The sequence below is a fragment of the Trichechus manatus genome, unplaced genomic scaffold, assembly GCF_000243295.1.
Source record: "Trichechus manatus latirostris isolate Lorelei unplaced genomic scaffold, TriManLat1.0 scaffold00194, whole genome shotgun sequence".
NCBI lineage: Eukaryota > Metazoa > Chordata > Mammalia > Sirenia > Trichechidae > Trichechus > Trichechus manatus.
In genome coordinates, this window is record NW_004444130.1 from 2,969,781 (window position 1) to 2,996,581 (window position 26,801).

The 26,801-nt window shown below is 38.5% G+C and overlaps 1 protein-coding gene across 2 annotated transcripts in view; it reads right to left on the reverse strand.

The window, feature by feature from the left end:
* WDR59 (WD repeat domain 59) overlaps positions 1-26,801 on the reverse strand; it is a 113,109-nt gene that overhangs the window by 9,738 nt on the left and 76,570 nt on the right. For both annotated transcript variants that reach the window (XM_004387815.2, XM_023741906.1), the window contains exons 13-23: positions 25,230-25,354; positions 22,401-22,565; positions 20,079-20,174; positions 19,768-19,924; positions 19,161-19,230; positions 15,420-15,573; positions 6,196-6,329; positions 5,021-5,102; positions 2,139-2,251; positions 627-777; positions 454-526 (exon numbers count right to left, since the gene is read on the reverse strand). In XM_004387815.2, coding sequence (XP_004387872.1) covers positions 454-526; positions 627-777; positions 2,139-2,251; positions 5,021-5,102; positions 6,196-6,329; positions 15,420-15,573; positions 19,161-19,230; positions 19,768-19,924; positions 20,079-20,174; positions 22,401-22,565; positions 25,230-25,354 — 1,320 coding nt within the window. The remainder of the gene's footprint in view (positions 1-453; positions 527-626; positions 778-2,138; positions 2,252-5,020; positions 5,103-6,195; positions 6,330-15,419; positions 15,574-19,160; positions 19,231-19,767; positions 19,925-20,078; positions 20,175-22,400; positions 22,566-25,229; positions 25,355-26,801) is intronic.

Below are 26,801 nucleotides of genomic sequence, written 5' to 3' on the forward strand. Positions count from 1 at the left end.
TTACTTTGATACTCAAGAAAAATAAAATTAAAAAAAAAACACCAGCAAACACAGATACACCTACTTTGAGACAGACTTTTATGGTCAGCTAGAGACAGGCCCAGCCTTATTTCTCTACATTGGAAGAGGTAGATAATAGGAAGAGACAGAGGATCATGGAAGTGACATATGAGGGAGAAAGGTAAGGTTAGGTTTCGGGGGTAAACAGTGGAAGTTCCAGTATCAGTTATGAAATGAAAAGAAACCCAGCAAGACGCAAGAAACTGGTCTGTTCAAACAGGAAAGCCCAGGCCCTGCGGGCGGTAGTACCCCCATCTTCCAAAATTTAAAGAGAAATGGGAAACAAGGAAAAACATGGAGAATACACATCTATAACAGATTCCATATTCACAACATGCACACAGATTTTATTGGACTAAAAACCCAATACGGTGAAGCCATTTGCATACCAACCTATGTTCCAGCCACCAGTGTTGAGCCCTGGGTCTGACATACTTGAGCAGGAACCAGAGGAAGTGAAGCTAGGCTACAGATGGGAAGAAAGAGAAGGAGCATCGAACTACCATTCTACGTGGAATTTTACATTCAGGAACATTTAGATACAAACCAGGAAACCACAAACTTACATATCGACTATGGCATACCACAAGATTGGAAGAACGGCTGGGAAAAGGCCCGAAGAGATTTGGTACTCCCTGAGGCCTAGACTGGGCTTCAAACACGCTGCAAAGCATAGCCAATGTCTGAACATCCCGAAGCTGACAGTAATGAGCCAACCTGAAGACAAAGATGAAAGGAAAGAAAACAAGTAAAGATAAGGGATGGAAGAAGGATAGCCACCACAATTATAGTGGGTTGCTCCCACAGGGGTAAGAAGGAAGGACTTTTAATTCTGCCTCAAAAGCCGCTATCAGGAACTGCGGCTTTCTACAGATCAAGTAGTCTGGCTAAATGTGTTCTAGAATAAAACCTATCAGAATATTACCAATGACCCAATGGCCAACACAAAAGCTTTGCTGGCATCAGACATAGGCTCAAATTTTAGTGTCACTTTGCCAAGAACTAGGTTGACCAATGCAACATCTGAGTGACACGATACATGCTTTCTTAGTATCCCAACTTCAAGGAAGAGCACACTGCTTTTTGTGGGGTTTCTATGGACTTTGTTTTAATAACCTAAAGCTACATGAAGGCGGTCAAAGAACACTGTACCACCAATGTACAGCAAGCAGTCCGTGGACTAGAGAATTACGAATCTGAGCTATTAAAGAAAAACAAAGAATATTTTTACCTTTTAGGTACTCAGATCCTCTTTGCTCCTTTCAGGCTCACTATGCTTGAATGTGAGGTAGGGATTGGAAGGACTTTGCCTTGTGATGGAATAATATCACTACCTTTCTACCACTCAACATCTAATATTTTAAAAAGTGCTTTCACACTTGCTATCTCATTTGGTAAGTAGAACAAGCATTATCATCCCTGTGTTAAAGATAAAGCAACTAACCATGAGCATTTGCCCCAGGTCCGGCCTCAACAAGTAAGTCAAGCAAGCTCCCACCCAAAGGGAGTAGATTTCTCTGTTCAGGACCTACTCGTCACTATTATAGAGGTTCACGTGGTTTTACTTAGTTGTACATTATTTTGTGTATTATATTTCTAGTATGCCATATTTTGGTGCAATAAATTGAATACAAGCTCAGTGTTTTAAGCAGACTGACAACCTTGGAGTATACATGACATAAATTTCCTAACACGGTGAAAGCGTCACAGCTTTTGGGAAATGGGAAAACAAAAACACAATTCTCTAATCTGTTCTCAGGGGCTAAGCCCTATGGCATCCAAGAAAAAAATTTGCCATCTTAAGAACTCAGATTCCTGTGTTCAGACTGATGTGACACAGGACATATCAGTCTCCAGCTCACAAATCCTTGTTATAAACAACAAATATTATATAGTTCCTTCTGCTATATGAAGTTAGTTCTGCACAGAAATTGTTTTGACAGTACAAAAAGGAAAGATTCCTCTTCTTCCTCTCATTCCTTGGGCCTCTGCACCTTTCTCTTAGAAAACATCTAAAATGTTTACTGGCCTAAAATTTACATCACTCATTTTCCCCACTTTTAGCTCTCAAAACCTACAGAGATTCCAGCAGCTGTCGCCCGAATGGATGTCGAGCCCAGGGTGTTTCCAAATCTGGGTCAGATTTCGGACCAAGGCAAAGATCTGTAGCTACCGTAGCCAGCGACCAAACCTGGACAGACCAAAGAGAAACATGCAAACTCAGACTGGTGAGGATAGGAACAAAATCACAGCAGAACTCCATCCTTCTCCATATGCAGCCTAAAGCCTATGACTCTGACGATGGCAAAAGCTGGGAGCTTATGGAAATGCAGAACTTTAGGCCCCACTCCAGACCTACTGAATCACAATCTTCAGGGAATGTGTATAAGAAACAATAGCCTAAAAAACACTTCATACTCAGGAGACTTCAGGGAAATAACATGGTGCAGTAACTTCAATGGGTCATCTATTTAACCACTAACTCACATGACTTTTTCTGCTGCTTCATTAGTGAACTGGGTTGGGAGGGGATGGGGAAGCACCTGTATCACTTTTCACATCTGTCCTTCTTCACCCACATAATGAAAAACTTTGTTGCCTTCATTACAAAAGTTTCAGTAGACTCTGAAGCTTAAGAAAAATAGGCCAAGACAAAACAGACTTGGCTTTCTTTTTGTTGATACCCAGTCTGGGGAATACCTCCAAACTTCAAAACTAATGGGGCTTGGAGTCATCAAGCAGCAACACTTGCACTAAGTGTCTATTAAATCCTACACAAAACGCTAAATACATCATGCAAGAAAGAAAGCCCCCACTCCCCCGCAATACCTGTAAAAATCTAATACTAATTTTGGAAAATCTTTCTTTATAGCAACACATCATTGTATGCTCATATAAGAAGCATATCAGCCATATAAAACCAACTAAATTATGTGGCACCAACATGCTTAAATAGCACACACACATCTTGGTTAACATGAGAAACTTGAGGTTTACATTCATCCCTATAAACAATGACCTGTCTGAATGGCTGCTCAAAGAAGCTAATGGTTTACTGGAAAAGGATGTTTGCTACCCTGACTGACAATCTAGGCATGGTATTTCCTCACCTACAATAACCATCTCCTACATTCCTTCAACAGAAAGAGTGACACTTGGGTTTATTTCTGTAACTCTCTGCAAAATAGTGGAGCCCAGGTGGTGCAGTGGTTGACAGCTACAGCTGCTATCAAAAGGTCAGCATTTCGAACTCACCAGCCACTCCTTGGAAACCCTGTGGAGCAGTTCTACTCTGTTCTATATAGTCACTATGAGTCGGAATCGACTCGATGGCAATGGGTTTTTGGTTGCAACATAGCAGACACATCATCTTCAACACATGCATAAAGAACAACAACAAAAAAAATTCTTCAAGCATTTTCACTGGTTTGTCATTTCTCTGTCCCATTAAACAGTAACCTGCCACAAATGCTGATGATAATTATAAAAACAGCAGGAGCGACTGGACCATATATTGGGCATTTACCATCTACCAGGCATAGGTATGGTAACTTTATATTAATTTTCTTACTTATTTCTCATTATCACCTGGAAAGTATTGCTCCCATTTTATAGTTGAGAAAATTGAGGTTCAGAAAGATTAGGCAGCTTGCCTATGACCACACAACTAAAAAGTAACAGAGCCCAGATTCAAAACCAGGTCTGTCTGAATGCAAAGGTCTTTCCAATTCACTTGAACTAGACTGACCTTCCAAATCAACTCTGCCTGAAAAGTACTGAAACTTATAAAAAAAAAAATGAAACAAAAAAACTCTAGGAAATTGCTTTTCCAGAACACGAACCTTGAGTCTACCTCAGTATTGCTTTTACCAATCTTCTCACCAATACCATGAGGTAAATAATTATTCTGATGGCTCTCATTTTACATACATATACAGAGGCTCAGAGGGTCTGACATAACTTTCCCAAGGCTTTACCTCTAGGAGGCAGAACTGAACTATCATCCTTCAACTATTTATAGCTGAACTATGAATTCTGCATGATTTCTACTATTCACGTTACCTCCTTCGTGTTCACTGAGCTTTAGATGGCTGGGCCCTTTTAGAAAAAGATTAAATGCATGATTAAATTTTTCCCAAAAGGCTTTGGGGCAGAGCCTTGAGAGTGTTTTTTAGAAGACAAATGGAAACCTTAGGGAATTTTTAATCAGATAAAAATCAAGAGAAGGCCTTAGCTTTAGCTCATTTGGAGGGTTTTAAGGAAAAAAACTGAGCTGATAGAATAGTAGCTAGTAGTTTCCATTGTTCAGTCTAATCCTCACACTAAAGAATTACGGATGCAATAGAGACAAAGTAGATTAGTGGTTGCCTAGGGCTGGGAGTGGTGGTGGAGGGAGTAGGGGTGATAGCTAAGAGGGGCAGGTATCTTTTTAAGGTAATGAAAATGTTCTAAAATTGACTATGGTGATAGCTGCACACCTTTGAATATACTATAAGCCATTGAATTGCACATTTTCAATGAGTTAATTGGAAGGTATGTGAATTATATCTCAATAAAACTGTTAAAACAAACAACATAGGCTCAGCTTGTTTTAATGTACTAGATATGCTCATAATTTAAAATAATAATAATAATAATCATAATTTAAAAACTGAACAACTCTCCATTTAAATAACACTTTGGCAAACTTTTTATTAAATAAAGCATTTTTAAAAGTAAGAAAAAAAAAAAAAGAATTGAGGGTACAAATGCCAAAGATATAGATACCCAAATTTAGGTATATAAGAATCATCATGGTGTTGAAATAGAAAAGAGATGTAATGAAAAGTATCTAGTATTTTAGGACCTCTCCAACTAAGCAATAATAAGAAAAACATCCAAGGAATTTGGAAAGCTGCTCTAACCCTATACATGTTGGCAAAGAAAAATCCAGACCTCCACCAAAGGGGACGCACAATACCTGGACAAGATCTTTTCTCCCAACAAGCAAGGCTGAAGCAGCATTCTTCTGACATGTTTCCTGAATATCATTCACATTTAGTCTGGAAAAAAATTAGTTATTCCTGGTTTAACAAACAGACCAACAACTCCTTCTTTTGTTGTCATTCAGAATGTGTTATTCTGTGTTGTTCTTAGGCTTCTTTTCTATCCGACATGGAGAAAAGCTTAACTATAGTTGATGTTATGCTGGGGGTTGAGGACTGGAGAATGTAAAATTGCTCACTCCTTTGAAGTCAAGAGAAGAGGTCACTCTCAAATAAAATTTTCCAACGAGTTTTTCTGTGGAGTTCCCAAGGCTTGAGGGTTGAATAAAAATGGATTTAAATATGTGCAACACTGACTTTGGTTTCTAACACAAAAAGTAGTATCTATACTACAAAATAAAAGCTTTTCATCATGTGTTCAAGTTCAGCAAGAAGAAGGAAACAACAGGCTGGCCTCTGATGCCTGTCAACCACCCTACCAACTCCTTTCTGCTACCAACGTTGTTCTGTTTTTATCAGTTTACATGTTGGGTGTGTAGCAGGCAGAATTCTAAGGTGGCCCCCAAGATCCATGGCCCTTGGCATGCACACCTTGAATAATCTCCTCCCTCTGAGTATAGCCAGAACCAGTGATGTGATAGAATAGGTTATTAATGTGATTAAGTTATTAATCAGTTGACTATGAGTTCATCAAAAAGGAGACTATTATCCCAGGGTCAGGTGAGCCTTTAGAAAGAAGGTGAAGTATCAGTGAGACACTCTCCTGATGGCCTCGAAGAAGATGAAATTCCTCAAGAGTTGTATATCTGCAAGCGACTCAATTCTGCTAACAACCTGAACGAGCTTGGAAGAGGACCTGAGAATCAGAAGAACACACATCTTCCCCCAGCCAACACCCTGATTTCAGCCTGGTGAGACCCTGAGCAAGGACTCAGCTAACTCAGGCCCAGCCTCTGGATCTATGGAAACTGTAGATAATAAATGCATGTTGTTTTAAACCACTAAGTTTACAGTAACTTGTTATGCAGCAATAGAAAACGTATATACTGAGCTTCTCCAAAAACTACTTTTAAAGAAAGGCTTCAAACTTAAAAGATTTAATAATCATGACTAAGTTATAAGCATGGCAACCTTGAAAGTTTGAACTTACATGTACAGTTCTCCCAATGATTTGTGAACAGGAAGAAGGCAAGCAATATCCTGGATAATAACTTTTCCAGCAGCTTTGATTGGCCGATTGCCAGAGTCCGATCCCTCACGCTTACTTTTCCATCTCCTTGATTTCTGGGAGAGATGACAAGATATAACTAATTGGGACTTTGACAAATGGAAACCTACAGTTGCACAGCACGTCATATTTGGGTCATTGGTAATTTGCAGAGACTTTGCATTACATCATGCCCACAATTACATGAATCAGCATCTGTAGGAAATAAAAGGATGACAAAGGGCATTGAGCTCTTAGGTCAAAGTCCTAACAAGAAATAAGCACCCACTGTAGTGCTTTGTACATTCTGCAGGTACTCAAAAATAGATACCATGAAGCGAGAATAAAAAAAACAAATTAAAAAAAAAAAAAAAAGCAGCTAAATAAGTTAGTAAAGACCACAAGAAATGTGGGAGAAGAGCAACTTTTAAGGTTGGGTTCAGCACTAGGTTCAAAATTCTTGACTGAAACCAATCAAGGTTTTTTTCTTCTCAGATGTTCCAGTAGGACTTGGTGAAAATTTAAGTCAAGACACAACAGTGTGGGTTTCTGCAAAACTTAATCTGTGGTAAGCAGACAGGGAAACTTAGTAGCCCAAACGGAAATTACCATTTTTCCTAAGATTTTGATTGTTTCTAAAAGTGATCATTTTAGAGTACCAAAAATACTTGAGCAGAGTGACTCAGGTAATGGTCATGGAAGATCATGAGCAGCTGCCCCATCTCCCCAGAGCTTTACCTACAGATAGCTATAGAGGAACCCACGTGTGTGAAATGGAAGATGTCCTGGAAAAGGAGACTTATTAGACTGGAGCCCCATCTAGTACCTTCAAAAATGACAATGAGCCAGGGAAACAATATCCTATTTCATTTTATTGCCAAAGTTTTAAAAGGGGGCCCACCGAAGTGAGTCAACTCAGAAGGGAAGTGAACGTATTCACAAAGTGGGCAAAAGGAGCTAGTGAAAGGGCCTGGAATTTAAAGTTAGAAAACCTAGGTCTACTAGTTTTACTGTCACCATGTACTGGCTCCACGTGATCCTGGGCAACTTATTTATTTGCTATGAATTTATTCTCAAATAACTCTCTCTATTCTCACCTCTAAGTTGTGGCTAATGACAATCTCTACTGTACCAATCTCACAAGGTTAATAAGGGCACAACGTAAAGGTGTGGGTGGACAGGGCTATATAAACTGGAGAAAAAATTTAAAACATCAATTATTATGAATGCATATAAATTCTCAGGATTTTAGATTAGATCATTATTTAGATTACACACAAGTAAACTCATTTTCTACAAGTGACTTCTATACAATCACTCTTCCCCAAATTAGTCACAGTCTAAATTCAGGGATTTCTGACCACTAACATCCCATCGAATTCCCAAAGTGGCCCAATGCACGCAACCTCCTCTAGGATTATTAAGTGTATCTCTGGAAAGCTGGACTTCGTTTCTGGCTGGCAGGTAACTGAAGAAGCTTAGCTGAAATATCTATGAATTGTTTGTCATGATCTGTAACTACATGTGCCACATTATCAATTTGGAACTGTAACCCATTTGATCTTCAGAAGCAGTTATCACTTACTCTTCATCCACACACAAATCATTATTCTGCAATACAAGAGGAAGTGTAATCTATTATTCAGGGTAGTCCTGCAATTCTCTGCTTGACCTGGTTATTTTCTGAAGAATTATGTACAGACTCATAAAAACACTATCGTTCTAGCCATCAAACGTACTGACATGGGTGCCAGTGAGGGGAGGGTATGTTAAAGAGCAAACAATCTGTCAGAATGAGTTGGAGCCCGGCAGTGCTAGCCAACACAAAATATAGGTAGTCACAGGTGCACTAAATATATTACCTAACAGTAACACTTTTAGGGAGGGTAATTTAGTGTATGTCTAGCTTGCAGTGACAGTCAACAGCAAGATGTGGTTTGATAGAGTGCAGGAGGTATAAGGTATAGACACTCATTTCACTGTGATTTTCATTTGGGTTGCCAAGTGTTTAAAAATTTCAGGAAACTTCACTCCTACAGCACATTTAATTAGTCATCTCAAATGAGATTTAGGGTATTGGATTAAAAAAATAAAGATCACAGTTAAAAGGATTCAACCTGGAATGGAAACCATAGCTCTTTCAAAAGCTACAATATGATCCCTCTAGCTGGGTCTTCAGGCTGGTTGGATGGCATGGAAACGTTGTTCCAGGCAGTCACTCTGGCTGCTTATTACATAGAGAAAATGAGAAGTACTTGAACAAGTGAACAATTCGCTGTAGATTCGTTTAATTATACAGCTGAAATAAATGGAGGCCTCATGAGCAGTGGGCTCTATTAGCTTTCACGCTGAAAATAACTACAATTTTCTGATTTTAATAAAAACATATTAATGATTATATTAAGGCTTATGTGCTAACTAAGTAGCTCATTTGCAAGCAGACTAGTCCATCTGAAAACTGCCAAATGACACAAGTCCAAGGGTACAAAATGTTTGAGTTAGGATGTAATGACGTGTCTGTTACTATTAACAACATCAGCAGCTCCTGCTCTAAGCTAGCATAAGCCTCACCACAGCTGGATGACATAGGGGGTACTATCTCCATTTTACAAATGAAGAAGTTAGGCGTACTCAAGGTCACAGGGTCATAAGAGCTGAGATTTGAATACAGGCCCGTCAGACGATAAAGCCCATTATTTGTCAGCTTACTTTTAAGCGTGTGAGTTCAGATTTAAAAAAAAAAAAAATTAAGTCCTGACTAAGCCACCTGTTAATATGCAAGTAGTACGGTCCATTTTTAAATAGATCCATTTCTGCATATAAGATTAGTGTTTGATTCTAGTGATGCCTACCCAAAACCATCCTTTTAAAATTACCCACTTTAAGTCACTTTTCTGCCAAGCACATGACTGCATTCTGCTAACTAGAGGATCAGCAGAGGCATGCAGCTCCCCTCCTGCAGCTACACAGCTTCACACGGGCACACTGGAGTCAGACCGAGATGCTGTATTTCATGCTCAACAGTCTGCACCCACACTGTGTAATCTCCTTTCTGCATTTGTTAAGACTAGGCATATTCAAACATAAAAAATTCAGAGTTCCAGGACATGTCTTGTCTTCCTCCATTTGCAGCCTTAAGTTAAGAGCAATCAACAGAAAAAGACCATATGAGCTGTCAACAAATACTTGTTGATGGATATATGAAGACTTTGAGAACTTGCTGCAATTATCCTTCAGTAAATCATGGAAATCACAGTCTGTATTTCCTGGCCAATTTCTTGGGACACCAGGCTCCTAAGTGTTTCTCTGTATGATCCGTACTGAATGAAAAGGAGATGTCTTATGGAACCTCACTAAGCTGCCTTTGAGCCTATAATAGAAGGAGATTCCCTGAAATAGGCTTACCCTAATTATAGCTGCCACCAAGAACCAAGCTATAAAAGCAATTGTGGGAGAGTAGTATTAGTTCTTTTAATCCAGCAAGGGATAACTGCAAAACATTATAAAAATGCTTAAGGGGTCACAAAGTAGCTTTTTTTTTCTTTCTTTAATTTGTTGATTAGTGGTTTTTAAATATGAAATATCTCCCCTTCAGACCACAGGGGTCACTCTGTAATCTTATCTAGTGGCCAATTATTTAGGTCCTTGCTGCTATCTAAGAAATAGATGGGATAAATTTTCAGGGTGTTTTCTCCAGTGTTCTGGCAAGAAAAAGAGTTCATATTCCACCCACATCTCGCCTAAGACTGCCTTCCCCTTTAATATCTTGTTGGTGATTTTAGGAGTTTCTCTTGTCTGTGCAACAGCCCAGTAACAACATGTAGATTGCCCTTTGGACTCTTTGGGTCCAGGAAACAATAACACACTAAGGGGGCAGTTAATCTTTCCAGGTTAGGCAAGGGTACTATGGTCAAAAGGCTCTCTAAACCCCTGGCATTGCTCCAGTCCCACTCTGATGTGAGGTAAAATTGGTTCTTCTGGGAAGCAAAGGACTCTTCTCTTAGGTCTTTTCAATGCCCAGTCAATAGGAGATGCCTCTTCCCCACAGATTTCATGAGAACGGACCAAGGGAAGAGAGACAAAGCAAGACAGACAAATTATTATGGGATGAGCACCAGGATGTTCCTCTGAACATACCAAGAAGGTGTTCATGGAATTATGGGAAAGAGGAGAAGGAAGAAAGGAGTGGAGCTGGGGGGAAGCGGGAGGCAGAGGTGCAAATAGCACTGAATGACAACCAACAGCCAGCCAGCTTGCAACTGTACCACCAGTGTCACTGCTACAATCGAAGGCAACATCAATGCCAATAAATGGGTTAAATGTAAAAACAGCCCAAGAATAAGCCACCAACTGCTTCGCAGCAACCCCATCAACAATGCATAATTAGCAGAGTGGGCAGTGAGTCAAAATGAGTTCCTACTGAAATAGCAGTGGGAGCAGGGACTTCTGGAAATTCAGTGGAGATTCAGTAGTCAGTTGGCTGGGACAGGCTCTTTCAGGAAAGGTGCCCCTGTCAGTGGCTCCAACTGCAAGGTGTTGGCAGCAGTGGTACTTGCTAATTGGGGATCCTGATTTTAACTGGTTTTTATATGAAAGACTATAGGTCTGTTCCCCTAAGTATGCTTTACAGTTAATGAAATTTACACAAGAGCCTCAAGGTTTGTCTCACAAAGCTTGAGGTCACCTAGCACTACTGAAGTCATGAAGGTGGTGGGAGAGGAAGACAGAAGAGGGTGATGGCCAACAGGAGTAAGAAATAAAGAAAGGGAAGAGAGAATGTCCATAAGCAGAGGTCTTATTATCAATGCAAAATATATATGGTGAGGAAAAAAAAATTTGTGGCAGAAAATTCTTAAGCTTATGTGTCATGCCAGTGCAGCAGGTGGGCACTCCCCTCTCTGAACTAGACCAAGACTATAGAAACAGAATGATGAAAGCCTCTTGTATCTTCCTCTGCTGCCGCCCATGCCAAAGGTAGGCTTTTCTTTTGAAAGCTCTATGAAATTATCCAATATGCCATGTGAAATCAGGTGAGCTAAAGGCTTAAAACCAGGGTTCTTTCCAAGAAACCAAATATTAAGCTTCAACTTCAAAGTCCATTCACAATCTTAGCAACATGAATATTCCCCTATTTGAAGCTCTGTGATTGAACAAGTGGGCAGTCCTTGGTCCCTGACAGTAAAAAATTCATTGTTGCTGGTCCTGAAAACCAGCCAGCCTGTCATTTCAGGTTCCTCAAAGCCAGGCAGGTGGCATTTTATTCTTGGGCCTTTGGGTAAAGACAGGATTAGTTAAGGAGAGCATTTGCACAGCGCACAGTACCGGGAAGTCGTTAATTGCTTGTATGGACCAACGTCGCCGGGCAGAGCGAGGAGACATCTGTGCGTGAAAACGTTACACCCAGGAGGAGGGAAGAAAAACACCAAGAAAATTAAAAGGGAAAAATATAGAATAAAATGAAAGCTTCCCACACATCTGATGGATTAAAAGGTACGATAATATACTGCAAAAACTGGGAATGGAATGACTGAAAAATCTGAAAACTAAGCACAGCAATATTTGGATTCCCTCACCTCCCTCCCAGCCCATCCCGCTCCAATTGCATCTTCACTTTCACGGTACTGTACTAACATCAACATCACTCTGACAAAGGCACTATGATCAATGTCTGATGTACTTAGTCCTAATGAGGACTAAGATTATAGTACACGTGGGGAAATAAAGGCAGAAGACTCTGTTCTCTTTCCCCTTTAACAGGTGAGAAGGAGAACACGAATATAAGGGCACACTCTTGCTCCTAAAAACGAAGAAGCTCTTCAACAGACTCAGCCTCAAATTTTTTTTTGGTGTGTCATTGAGGGGCGACGGGGACATTAGAAGTCTTCAGCTTGGGACTGCAGTACTATAATCAGAGATGAACTCTTTCCAAAATGGGGAAAGTGAAAGTCCTGGAGAAATGAAGAGAAAAGAGGGAGCTAAAGCTGAGGAGTTACACCCTTGAGGGTACTCCTTCTACCAACGTGAGCATCTGAGTACATAATATTGTCTATGGAAATCAGAAATGATTTTACATTAGAGCAGTTATTTACATTAGAGCTATTTTAGTGAGATAAAATGAAACAAATGTGGGAGGGTGCAAAATTTAAAAAATGTTTATAGGGCAATGCCTAATGTTTATCATAAATTCTGGGCCTTCTGAGTTACCCTAGGAGTAACAATATTTCAGATTTATCAACTACTAATAGCTGGTCCAGTTGCCAAAATGAATGTTAGCACCTTCTAATGTTAGCTTTCTAATTGCCTGTGAAATTTCTAGGATTTTTAAGGTCTCTCATATTTTTAAATTTCTAGGAGCAAACCTTGAAATTCCATCTGGAAAACATTCAAGTGAATTTAACAATATGACCTAACTAGGGCAGGTTAAAAACACATAAGAGAAACAAACAAATAGGTTAAAAACAACAAGAGAAACAAATTGTAATCCCAAAATGGCTCTATATTTTGTATAATCTCAAAAATACTTTATAATTCCTTTATTGCTATACTTTAATGCAGCTATACTCTGTTCCTACATTCTCACTCATTTAAAGCTTTCAAGGGTGGAGATCAAAAGGGAACAAGAAAAATGCAGGAGAAATTTTTTTCCTGCAAATGAAGAGAAATTTAGTAAACTGAAATGGCTTCTAGAAAAGAAGTAGAAGTGGTAACGACATGTGAAACTAGACACCTGGAGGATCAGAAAATACTCCTGGAGGGACAAAACTGTATCAGTCTCCGAGAGGAAGATGAGGTGGCCTATATAGGATATCATGGTTATATTTAATTTCTTTCATCTCCCTCCTTGCCCCATGTAAGTGGGATGGATATGAACAAGCATCAAGGAGAGATAATTATTTCAAATTCATCACAAAATAACTGACTTACTCATTTTGTCTTCTTAATCTATTAGGTTGAACCACCTGAAACTTATTTTTTTAGGTCAAAAATGGGCAAATATCAACAATTTCATATGATTTAATATAATAATTATTATATGTCATCCACTAAAGTGAACCCTTTCCAGGAACCCCAATGTTCTGGTAAAGTTCTACTTCTTGATCTGTGTGATTATTAATTCACTGAATTATACACTTACGATTTATGAACTTTTCTATATGTATGTTATACATCAAAAGCTTCATATAAAATCAGAATAAAAAAGTGTCCCCCATTTTATTTGGTCACTATTTGAAATCAAACTTAAAGATCACTTACTGTGTGATACTAGGGGACTATAATCATGGAGACACTCTCCTTTTTCTGTGGAGAAACAGCACACTAGGGAGCACCCCACACTGAAATTATCTTACTCCCTCCTCCACTCCACAGCAAATCCTATCTGATAAGAGATAACTATCCATGAGCCTTTGGTCCCTCTTTATGATTATGGTGCTTGTAGTAAAAGAGGGAAGCCCTGGTAGCCCAGTGGTTAAGCGCTCGGCTGCTAAATGAAAGGCCAGCAGTTCAAACCCACCAGAAGCTCCGCAGGAGAAAAGACCTGGCAATCTGCTTCCATAAACAATTACAACCTCGGACACCCTATGGGGCAGTTCTACTCTGTCCTTTAGGGTCACTGTAAGTTGCAATCAACTCAACAGCAACGGGTAGTTAAAGGGGCCAGATCATCAACAACGTGAACATAGCTTTAAAAGGTCTTTTGAATTAAGAGAAGTCCCATCTTGGAGCTGGAGTTATTTTGACTAAAGATGGCCTTTCCACACTACCAGAGTCAAAAGTGCTCGTCAACCTATTTTGCCCAATCCAAACCCAAGCATGGGTAGCATACGACATGAACTAAAGGGGAATTCAGAACTGCCTCTTTGACTGAAAGATCTCCTCAACCTAGCCCTGAGGCTAAAAAAAATTCCCACATTTACTCAATCATGAGTCTGTTTGGCTATTATGGTAATAAAATGCTTTAGTTCCAACCAATTTATTAAATCATCTACCCAGTTATGTAATGGCTTGTGAAAAAAAGAACTAAAAACGTTGAACATGAAGGCCTTGGGGGAGGAAATAGCTCAGTAGGTGTTCTAAGGAGGTCTGTGACAGCCAGGGGTGCAGAATGCCATTAGAGACAAAATGAAGGTGACTGTAGAAAGTTGCCCAGAAAGGCAACAAAAAAAATTTTCCCTATTCAACTGAAGTTTTGCCCAAGACTGGTCCTGTATCAAACATCAGTTCCTGCCACTTGTTTTCACTCACTATGGCCCTAAGACAAGACAACAAAGATGGTCAGCTATTCCTGTGAACCAAGGTTAGACACTACACTGCAATCAAAATGAAGACACATCTAATACTTGCTGAAATTGGTTTTTTAATTTAAAATAACTTGATACTTTGTTTTTAAAAAATAAATTTTAATTACAGATAACCCATCATTTCTCACTTAGTGGGGGACATCCACAGAGAATTCCTAAGGACTGAGTTTGTGCAGAGTTCAGCAGTAACACTGTTTAAAACATCAAGTCAGTTAAAAATCTGTTTGAGCCAGACTCTCAATCTGACAACACAGGAAGAGTTCTTAGGATCTTTCCTACCACTCTGCCAACATTCTCTATATTGCTGTCACCAAAGGCTTCTGACAGTTGAAGGTTAATAATTATTATTTTAGGGACAATGAGTTCCTTAAGAACCCAGGAACATAAGGATAAATTCAGGTGATTTTTGTATAAACTGGTTCATTCAAATGGCGTAGACTTAATAAAAATACAAAATTTTTTTGCAATCAACTTTAAAATTTCTCACAGCTATGAAGTTCTACATACAGCAAGATCCTAAGCCTTCTGCAGCATCCCTTAATTTGTTGACAAACATCAGACTAACAAGGAAGATCTGAAGCTAAATTATTCTATTTGAAATAATGAGAATCAACTCAATGAATAGGGATTACAAGGACAGGGTTAAATAGGGAGTGAAGAACATGGGTTTAAGAATTAATTCCCCACCATTTACAGTAGTTAAAACCAACTGAAAGGAACCAAGTAATGGTCTTTCTTAAACTAATTTTGAAAGTCAAAGACTATAGGAGGTTACTAATTTAGCTGCTATGCATAGCAGACAGGGAGACAAAGAACAAGAATCCATGATAAGTAATAAGAATCAAAGGCCATGGCTCTGCCGCTTACCCTTTCCTTGTAGTAGAAGGAGCTGATTGAGACCTGCTCCTTCTCGCTACGGGTGGGGCTTCCACTGTATAAACGAAGATTCCCAGGGGCCTCAGTGCGGATCTTCATTGGAGCAATCAAGCCAGTATGATAAGCAGACAAGGCTGAAAGAGATCTGTAGTTGAAAACAGAGAATTAGCCATACTGCCTTCCTGTCTTCCCACATTTCTAAGTAGTGCTGTTTTTAACACTTGGTGAAACCAAGGGAGATAGAGAGAAAGACAGACAAAATGGGAAGAAAATGGAAACTCAAAAAAAGAACTAAATAGAACTTCTAGAACTGCAAAACGCTTTATCTGCAGAAGACATAATTGTATATGTAAACAATTCAGACATCTATAAACTACTAGAAGTAATAATAAAGTAAACATAAGGCTAATCTACAAAAGTCTATTGTATTTCTATATACCTGAAACAAGCAAATAGAAAGTAAACATTTTTTATTTAAATTTTTTTAAATTGTACTTTAGATGAAGGTTTATAGAACAAATAGTTTCTCATTAAACAGTCAGTATGCATATTGTTTTATGACAATGGTTAACAACCCCACGACATGTCAATGCTGTCCCCTTTCAACCATGGGTTCCCTATTACCAGCTTTCCTGTCCCCTCCTGCCTTCTAGGAAATAAACATTTTTTAGATTTTATTGACAATAGCATCAAAAAACATCAAATATCTAGGAACAAATTTAATGAAAAAAAAAATGGGCACTGAAAATACAAAATACTGCTGAAAGAAATTAAAGAAGACCCAAAACAAAGGAGAGATATTTCAAGCTAGTGGACTGACAGAGTCTATGTTAAGATGTCAATTTTCTCCAAATTGATCGACAGAACCGACACAATCCCAAACAAAATACCGGCATGCTTTTTTGTAGGAAACGATAAGCTGATTTCATATTTTTATGGAAATGCAAAAGACCTAAGATAGCCAATTAACATACCCTTGAATAATAATAAAGTTGGAGGACTTACAGTGCCAGATTTCAAGACTTACTTAAAGCTCTATTAAGGGTGTGGTGCTGGCATAAGGATAGACAAATAGAACAAAGGGAAAAACAGAGAGTCTAGAAATAGAGTCAAATATATGGACAACTGATTTTCAACAAAATTGTCAACACAAAGTCAATGAGGAAAGGAAAAGCTTTTCCATAAATGGTGCTGGAATAACTGTGTATCTATACAAAAACAAGATAAAACACTTTGACCCCACCTCACATCATACACACAAATTCATTTGAGATGGCTCACAGACCCTAAATAAGCAATAACTGTAAAGCTTTTAGAGGAAAATACAGAATATCTTTATGACCTTGAGGTAGCCAAAGATATTTTTATACAAGACATAGAAAGTATGAACCAAAAATGTTTTTTAAATGATAAGTTGGACATCATCAAAATTAAAAACTGCTATTCATCAAAAATCATTAAGGAAGAAAAAAGGCAAGCCACAAATTGGGAGAAAATATTTAAAATACATACATCCAAAAAAGGACTTACAACTAGAATAGATTTTAAAACTATTACAAATAAATAATAAAAATAAATATAGTTCAATATAAAATGGGCAAAATACTATAACAGGCACTTCATAAAAGAAGATATCCAAATGGCAAAGAAGCACACGAAAGACACTCAACGTATCATTAGTCATCATCATGAAAATGCAAATTAAAGCTACAATGAGATACTACTACATACCCACCAGAGCAGCTGAAACTGAAAAGACTGACAACACCAAGTTTGGGAGAGGATGTGAAGCAACCACAACTCTGAAACATCGCTGATGAGAGTGTAAAATGGCACAACCAGTGCAGACATACTTCTTGGAAATTTCTAATAAACATACATTTATCCTATGATCCAACAATTCTACTTCTTAGGTAGACAAATTAATATATATGTCCACAAAAATACTTGTACATAGGTTTATTCATAATAGCCCAAAATTGGAATCAATCCAAATGTCCATCAATAGAAGAATGAATAAAGAAATTGTTATATTCATACAACGGAATACTCTGTAGCAATAAAAAAAGAACAAACTGATGATCCATGTAATAACACGGATCAATTTCAACATTATGTTGAATCAAGCCAGACAAAAAATAGTACCTACTGCATGAAATTCTATTTAAATAAAATTCAAGAACAGGCAAAACTAATTCATGATGATGAAGTCAGAACAATGGTTTCCTCCAGCAAGGAGGGGCTGGGAAAGGCAACCACGGAACTTTCACCAGGTGGTGATGGCAATGTTCCATATTTTGATCTGGGTGTTGGTAACCAAAATGTACGCTTAGGATTTGCATATTGTAAATTATACCTTTATAAAGTACTGTTAGTATTTTGCTCTCTGATCCAAAGCCTGGTAGAGATACTTGCTATTTCCCTTTGAAAGTAGGTGATTGTTTTCTGGCCCAACTTTTAGAATAAGTTTAAAATAGGAATCTCTGATAACCTAACCTCCAGTTCTTGTGAATCAAGGTCTCACCTACCTGGGTTATTACAGGAGGTTATGACAGGCAGCCTCCCAGTACAGTAGTAGTGCCTACTTATGTACTTAGTTCAGTCCCTTTTCTTTCCTGTTAGCTCGCCTTACTCATCCATAAGGATGCTAATTAGATCCTATCCAATATATCTAGGTGCTTGTAGAAGGAGGGTTTCCCAAGTCAACTTGGTCACCACACTGCACAACCAAAAGTTGATAGTATAATCCTTAAGTTAAAAAAAAAAAAAGTATCAGTAATGGGAAACATAGAGCACTCACAATGTGCCAGGTAGTATTCTAAATGCTTTACTCGCGTAATCTTCGCAGCAACTAAGCACGTAGGTACTATTAGCATTCCATTTTACTGCTGAAGAAGCTAAAGCACAGTTTAAGTAACTTGCCCAAAACAAAAAAACCCAGTGTCATCAAGTCAATTCTGACTCACAGTGACCATACAGGACAGAGTAGAACTGCCCCATAGGGTTTCCAAGGAGTGGCTGGTGGATGTGAACTGCAGACCTTTTGGTTAGCAGCCAGGATCTTAACCACTGTGCCACCAGGGCTCCAACCTGCCCAAGGTCACACAAATAAAAATGGCAAAACAGATTTGGATCCAGGAGGCTTAGCTCCAAAATCCACATTCCTATTCATTACGGTAGACTGACTCTCAAAAATAAATAAATAAGTAACACAGAAAAATAACAAAAACCTGTTAAATTGTTAACAATGGCCCTCCCTGGGACATGGAAAAAGAAACGTATGGCTTTCATATTTTAATTTAAAACTTCTGTAGTGTTTGATTTTTTCAACACACTACTTATATAAGTAAACATTTTTTTTGTAATGATAGAAGCAGCATACTAATGTTGTGGGACTCGGGTTGATGTTTTCATCATTTTTCCAGTTTTATTTAATGTTCAAATAATGCTTTACCAATAGGGGGAAGGCACCTTAAAATAAGAATTTATCTTGTTTGACAGCAGCTTTTATCAAGCTATTCCTTCTAATGGTTTGGTAGGAACCCAACCAACAGCAGAAATCTCAGCTTAGTTGTAATTTAATGAGTCATAATCATTCTCAAATAAATCTTATAATGGGAGTTTACTGAACAAATAAAACAAATTGTCCAAACATAAACAGTGGTTATGCCCAGATTTCTGCCCACTTCTGGCCCTATGAATATAGATTACTTCTGCATCTCATGGACTTACCTAGGAGTGGGTTCTGTTGGAGAAACTGCTCGGTGCATTGTCATAGGCCTTGTGAAATACACCAGATAACCTGACAAAGGAGACATCAGCACAACAATGTCAATGAGCTGGACGAGAAAAGTCTTAAGGCAGTATTGGTCAATCTTTTTCTATCTCAATATATCTGAGGGATAAGATACATTTTCATAAGCTGCAAAGGCTCATGAGTGCACTGATTCTTATCAGGGGCAAACATCAGAATCCCTAGGAATCCAGGAAGTGTATGAAGATGCATGTGGTTAGGATAAAGTCCTCAGAGGTACTTTATATTTCCTTGCTAGAGGATCTGCCCCCTGTTGAGAAGTAGTGCTCTGAGTAGAAACTCAAATTCAAGCTCATCAGAATAAAAAAATATAAGACTGTAATTCTGGTGAATATTCTCAGGATACGTCCACAGATATCAGTTCAACATGAGACAACAAACACTACTACACGAGTCTTTCTGAGTTCTCAGTTAAAAAAAAAAAAAATTTCTCTGGTAGAGATATTTATAAAGAATATATGATAGTCTTAGTTGTGCGCTCTCTCTCTCTAAATCTACAATCACAGAACCAAAAACACAACGAACCTGCTCCACAGAACCTGGCCCCAGAAGTCCTAGGGAAGGGGATATTGGCATCCTGGTATGACCCATAGGCAGTGGTGACACGGGCAAACGTTGGTAAGGGTGGTGTGACGGAGTTTGGGAGAGCAAAAGGGTTGCTGGAAGCACTATCTTCTTGGTTCTGAAATTTAAAAATCAACAAACTAAAAAAATACATAACCTGTCTTAAAGCTGAATTACAAAATAAAGACACCAGGTAGCCCAAGATTTTAGGGAGGAAGAAATGAAACAGAACATTAAAGCATATGTGGGTACAACAATTTCATTCTTCGCACCACAAAAGACTCAAGGCAGGAGACGAGCTGGCGCAGGCAGGGCTCCAAACAACTCTGGTTGCGTTTCACTTTTTGCAGGGAAGTGTCTTTCAGGATCTAAAAAAGGCACAAAGCACAGTCAAGAGTGGCAACAGATTTCTCCTGATTCGCTTTCCTTCTGCAAAGCAGTCAGAAGCAATGAAGATGCAGGAAGACTGGACCATGGTTAAGTCTGAGGCTTCTAACCTTCTGTAGAGGCTCAGAGAGAAGGATTCATTTCTGATCCTTAGAGAAGCCCTTTTCCTTAGCCAAGGCAAGCACACATGCCGGCTTTAGAAGCGAATGCTTCTAGTAAAAGGATGACTATTCTTTCTTAGTGAATTCTGTCCCTTTCCTTTTCCCTCATCCCACCCCTGACACCCACGAGAAATCTCAGTACCTTAGCAGCAATATACATTGGGCTGGACTGAAAATTGCTCTGAGTGATGCAAGCCAGGGGGAGCATATTTCACTTTAGTGAAAGTTATAACGCATCTTTATTTCTTGTCCTTTAAAAATATAAATCCTAACATTTTAAGTCACATGCTTTATATATATGAATTGGCGTACACATACCAAAGATAAGTATATAAATTAGACTTGCACTGTCCAATATAGTAGACACTGCCCACATGGCACACAAAATCTGGCTAGTCCAAATAGAGATGCGCTGTAAGCATAAAATTCACACTGAATGTCGAAGACTTAGTACAGAAAAAGAAAAAAAGAATATAAAATATCTCAGTAAGTTTTTATATTGGTTACATTTGATATGATAATACTTTGGATATACTGGATTAAATAAAATATTATCACAATTTATTTACCTGCTAAATCTGTTGCCATTGAGTCAATTTCAACTCATAGCAACCCTACAGGACAGAGTAGAACTGCCCCATGGGGATTCCAAGGCTGTAATCTTTACAGGAGCAGACTGCCATATCTTCCTCCTGCAGAGCGTCTGGGGGTTTAGACTGCCAACCATTAGCAGCTGAGTGCTTATAACCACTGTGCCACCAGAGCTCCTTTTTTTTTTTTTTAATTTACCTGCTACTTTTCATTTTTTTTAACAATACTAGAAAATTTATAGTTACATGTGGACTGTGTATTTCTATTGAAGTTCATGGAATCAGACCTTTAAAGACACTACCTAATCTTATCATTTTTATAGCAACAGAAAAATCCATCCTTTTTGTATGTTCAAACTAGGCAGGGAAATATCCAGATTCCAAGTACAAAATATCAAATGTCACAATTTAACTAGCATTTCAGAGATCCTTAAACCACTTCAAAAATTTCTTGGTTACATATGATATCCCAGCAAGATGTAACAATCAAGTGTTATGATCCAAACTGGACAAAAGATGAGTAACATTCAGGCTTAACATTACACAGTTATTCCACACGTGACACTACTCAAACTGAAGGCAGTATATCATCACCCAGCTCGCTTGCCTTTTTTATGGAGATTCTGCCTGATTAGCTTTGGATGAACTGACAAAATCAACTTTCTGAACCTGTAGGGCTGAAGACCAGGTGCAAGGTTGTACTGCCTCCATTCAGATGCTGCTATCCTATCTCAGCTTCCTGTGCAGTCAGCCAGCCTCACTCTAGAATAACATCATCTCCTCTCATTGAATGGATTAAAAAAAATAATAACAACTTTACACATTTTTTTATTATAAAATATCTGAGCTTCAGAATAAATCTATTATTTTTTCTTCTAGTTGCTGTTGAGTCAATTCCAACTCATGGTGAGCCCATGTGTGTCAGAGTAGAGCTGTGCTCCATAGGGTTTTCAGTGGCTGATTTTTTGGAAGTAGATCGCCAGGTTTTCTTTCCAAGGTGCCTCTGGGTGGACTTGAACCTCCAAATTTTTGGTTAGCAGTAAAGCACAGTAACCGTTTCTACTACCCAGGGACTCCACTACTATTTCTAGATAAAAGGAAATACAATTGCAGGGTTCTTAACCTGGAGTTAATGGATAGCTTTAATGAGATCTTTGAACCTTCTGAAAATTATATGCAAAATCTGGGGAAGCGTCTGTAGTTTTTATTAGACTTTCAAAGGGAGTCCATGACCTAAGAAAGGTTAAGAACCACCACTCTAATGTTTGCTACACAAAGTGAATGTTAGGCGCAGGAGTTATATTGCTAACACTGCAGTGTGTCAGGAGCAGACAACTTCCAAATCTCGTATGTCAGAGTTTTCATTCAACCTCACTACTAAACTCAGACACTGAAGAACACGAGCAGAGCTCTTCTCTTACAACATCACGGAGAATTTGTGAACACAGAGCCTTACCTTTAGCAGCTTTGCTTTCATTGTGGATGTGATGGTGGTGGGGTTAATAAACTGGAATGAAGGGGCAGCGTTGTTTGGGTACTGCGCTGGGAACTTTACTAGCATCTTGACACGATGGTTGCTACAGTGCACAGACACTGTGCAGCTCCTATCTGCCGCATCCATCTGCAACACAGAAGTGCAAACGGGTTTAAATAAGCTAACTGAATCTTCTATGTTCCTGCTATTAGGGTAAAGGGAGAGAGTACCATATTTTTTTGCAAACAACAAACCCACGTAAATAATGAACCCACACATATAAGTTGTGTAAATGGTAAAACAGTGTTGGCATAATGTGCATGTTATTTGCATAAAAATACAGTATACAAAGGCAAATGAATTTGGAAGATGATTCATTTTCAAAACAGATTTTTAATTTTAGCACCTATTTAATAAGTTCAAAGTATTTTGACTTCGAGAATGTAATCAGTGTCACTGAACTGTGCATGCAGAAATGGTTAGATTAGTGTATGTTTTGGTGTGTACAGTCTCAACAACAACAAAATAAAAATTAATTAATTACAATTTTTTAAAAGTATTTTGACTTTTAACAGCGTCATCCCAAAGCTGCAAGGTAGAGTAAAAATTGTTTGAGATGAAAAAATAAAGCAAAAATAAGTGAAATAACCTGATTCAAGTTAAAAAGTACTCCTGAGTGGGACAGGAAAGCTGGTGATACGGAACCCAAAGTTACGTAAGGGCACTGTTGACATGTCGTGGGGCTCTTAACCATTGTCATAGGGCAATATGTGCACTGTTTAATGAGAAACTATTTTGTTCTGTAAACCGTCATCTAAAGTGAGAGTAGCAGCACAACGGGAAGAACGCAATCAATGTAACTGAATTGCACAAGTAGAAACTTTTGACATGGTGTATCTTTGGCTATGTATATTTTTTCACCAAAAAAAAAGGGGGGGTCCTCCAAGGCAGAGAAGGGAGCGTGTTAACATGTTGTGGGGTTGTTAACCAATATCATAAAACAATATGTATACTGACTATTTAATGAGAAAATATTTGTTTTGTAAACCTTCACCTGAAGTACAATAAAAAAAAAAAAAAAGTACTCCTGGGCAAATCCATAGAGACTAAAGTAAATTAGCGGCTGCCAGAGAATGGGGGAAGGAGGAAAGGTGAGTGACTGCTAATGGTCCAGGGTTTCTCTTTAGGCGGATAAAAATGTTCTGGAATTAGTGGTGATGGTTGCACAACTCTGTGAATATACTAAGAATTAATAAACTGTACACTTTAAAAGGGTGAACGTTATGGTATGTGAATTATATTTCAATTTTAAAATGTACTTCTGGGGAAAGGAATCAAGATCTCCTCCTTAAACTACATCACTAGATTCTCAACTGGGACAAAGGGACTATAAACTGTGTTGATATAAAAAAAATCAATCAAAAAATCCTTTATCTCTTCTGATTTCTTGTGCTGCCAACTAGAGAAGTTAGCTGGAGAAGAGTGAAAAGAGCTACACACATGAGGAATCTGGAACTTGGATTCAAATATTATCTCTACCACAAAATAGTTGCTGACCTTAGACAAGTCACTTCATCTCTTGGTGTCTCAGTTTCCTCGTCTATAAAGTGGGGATAAAACCACTTATTGCAAAGGGTTGTTTTAAACACCAAATGAGATCATTATGTAACAAGCACCCATCTCTGCCTACGGTTAATTAAATCTGGGCAAAAGAAAAACTAAAAAAGCTTTAAAACTCCTTCTGGAGAGACACTCAAGTCTCTGAAGCAAAGAATTCAGGTATCTCCCCAAAGGGAAAAAAGGAAATCTCTCCATGTGCTAAGTGAACAAGACTGTTTGGTCATCTATTTACTATAAATCTAAATCACAGAGGTAATTAGTAGCTTGTAAGGGAAGACAGTGCAGCACAGTAAAAACAGCCTTGGAGAATTAGGAAGTTTGGATTCTAAACTCAGCCCTTCCATTAACTTTACTAGTGACCCTTGCCCAGTCACAAAGTCTTTCCAGATCTAAGTCTCCTCATATATAGTCATACACCGCATAACATCTGTTCAGGCAATGTCCAACTGCATATACATCCATGGTCCCATATAGCTTTGCTAAGTATATACAGACAATCCCGACATTATGAACAAGATCCGTTCCTAAGTATGTCTTTAAGTCAAATTTGTAGGTAAGTCAGAACAAGTACATACGGTTCTTACTTAGTGTCAGTCAAATGTTTGTCTTAGCATATAGTACATATTTTACATTTCTATGCATATAAAACACTTAAGAAACACTTCTAAACCACGCGATGTTTTCACGAGCGTAACATAATGCGTGCATTCGTTATTACGAACCACCGTATTTAACTCAAATTTATAACATAATAAGCTTTATGGCAGTCCTTTCTTAAGCACAAGTTGTCTATAAGTCAAACGTTTGTAATCCATGGACTGCCTGTAATATGGTGCTCGCGCAACATCTAAAGCACATAACAACCTATTTCACAGAATGTATCATGGACATTAAGCAACACATGACTGTATAGTAAAACAAGGTGTTGGATCATCTAAGGTGAGGCTAAGGCACACAAGCATCAGTTTATCCTTTAGCTCAACTTATGAAAAAAGAACAGGGTAAGAAAAACAGTCCGCATTTATAAAAAGCCTATAACTTCAGAAAATGTATGCAACAAAAGAGTAAGCAGAGAGACTTATCTATTGGAGAAGCACAGCTATTTGCTAGCCCAAATCATAGCTGAAATCGTCTCCTCTCCCACAAATTGCTGCCAGCAAGCAGGAGAGAGTTCACTGAACTACTGAGTACCTCCACGTTGACATTCCGGATTTGCACGTTGATCAGGGAGAACTCCTGCTGCAGAGTCTGAGGCAGTCCCAATTGATCTGACTTCCTCTCTTCCAGGAGATTGCTAGGGGGATCTTCCTTTGAGGCTAAAAGGAGAGAGAAGTGCAATTGTTGGACAACACTTTTAAAAATGAATCCAGGGTATCTGCATTTTCCTATCATTTGAAAAAGTGGAGAGAAGAAAAACACAAGCCATTTAGCTTAGACTTAAGGAGACAATGAAAACACTTATCCTGGCAGTCTACAGACTGCTTTCTGGGAAGATGTCTCTGAGGTCAGCAAGAAGCAGGCACCCTGCACTCTCACAGAGTATAAGGTTTGAGATCACACACATATTGTTTAGGTTCTCTTCCCACTGGTGTAGACTCAAGTGACCCACACAGTAACCTCTCTACTTTATTCATGACCATGATTTAGACATTGCAAACGTTGCACCAAGGAGTGAGAGTATGTGTAGCTGGAATGAAGATAATTTCTATTTTCTACAGAAACACCTTGGAGATGAAGACAAGAGGAAAGGAATTGGTTAAGTATGATTTTTTTCCCCCAGAAGACTACAATGATACATTTTATTTACTGATTGGAAAAATCACAAACTAGAAATAGAAGAGAACTTCCTTAACCTGATAAAGTATATCTATAAAAATCTACAAGGAACAACATACTTGAAACATTGTTAGCTTTCCCTTTGGGACTGAAAATAAGACAAGAATACTGCCTGACTGCTGTTAATACTATCCTGAAGATCCCAGACAACATAGTAAGGCAAGGAAAAAATTCGGGAGGGGGTATAAAAGCTAGAAAGGAGAAATAAAACTGTCATCATGACTATGTACTCAGAATATCCAAAATAATTTAAAGATAAATATAAGATCCAACAAATAGTTCTACAAGTTACTAGATACAAATAAATATATAAAAATCAACTATATTTTTTTTAAAAAATCAATTACATTTCCATACACCAGCAACAAAGAGAAAACAATTTTTTAATACCATTTTCAATACTTTAAAAAAATCAAGTCTCCAAGAATAAAACTAACACGATGTGCAAAATTTCTATGGGAAAGCCAACATGGTGCTACAGATAGAAGTACCATGCTGTCCCTCTGCAGCAAAGACCTGAAAAACTAAGTGAAACAGATACAGACGTCAGTCCTGGAACCCTAAGCATCAAATGAAGAGATAAAGAACTCAATCAAGTGCCAAATGGAATAAGAACCTGACAGAGAACAGAGAACAAGGAGAGCTATGGAGTGGAGGTTCCCTACCAGCTAACACGGCACAGATTCGCCATCTTGGACTACAGCCACCAAGGAATGAAGACAAGGAGTATGGGAAGGCAACTTCATTGAGCTCCCAACAGGAGACAGAGCACTGATAACCAGAGATATGTGCTTTCCGACCTCCCACCCTTCTTCCCTCTACATGGCCTCTGCCGCTTTCCAATAGGCCACGGCTGCTCAGTCAGAGACCAAGTCTGCCCCACCACCACCAGCCAGCCAGCTCCTTCAGCACCATTTTTTTTTTTTT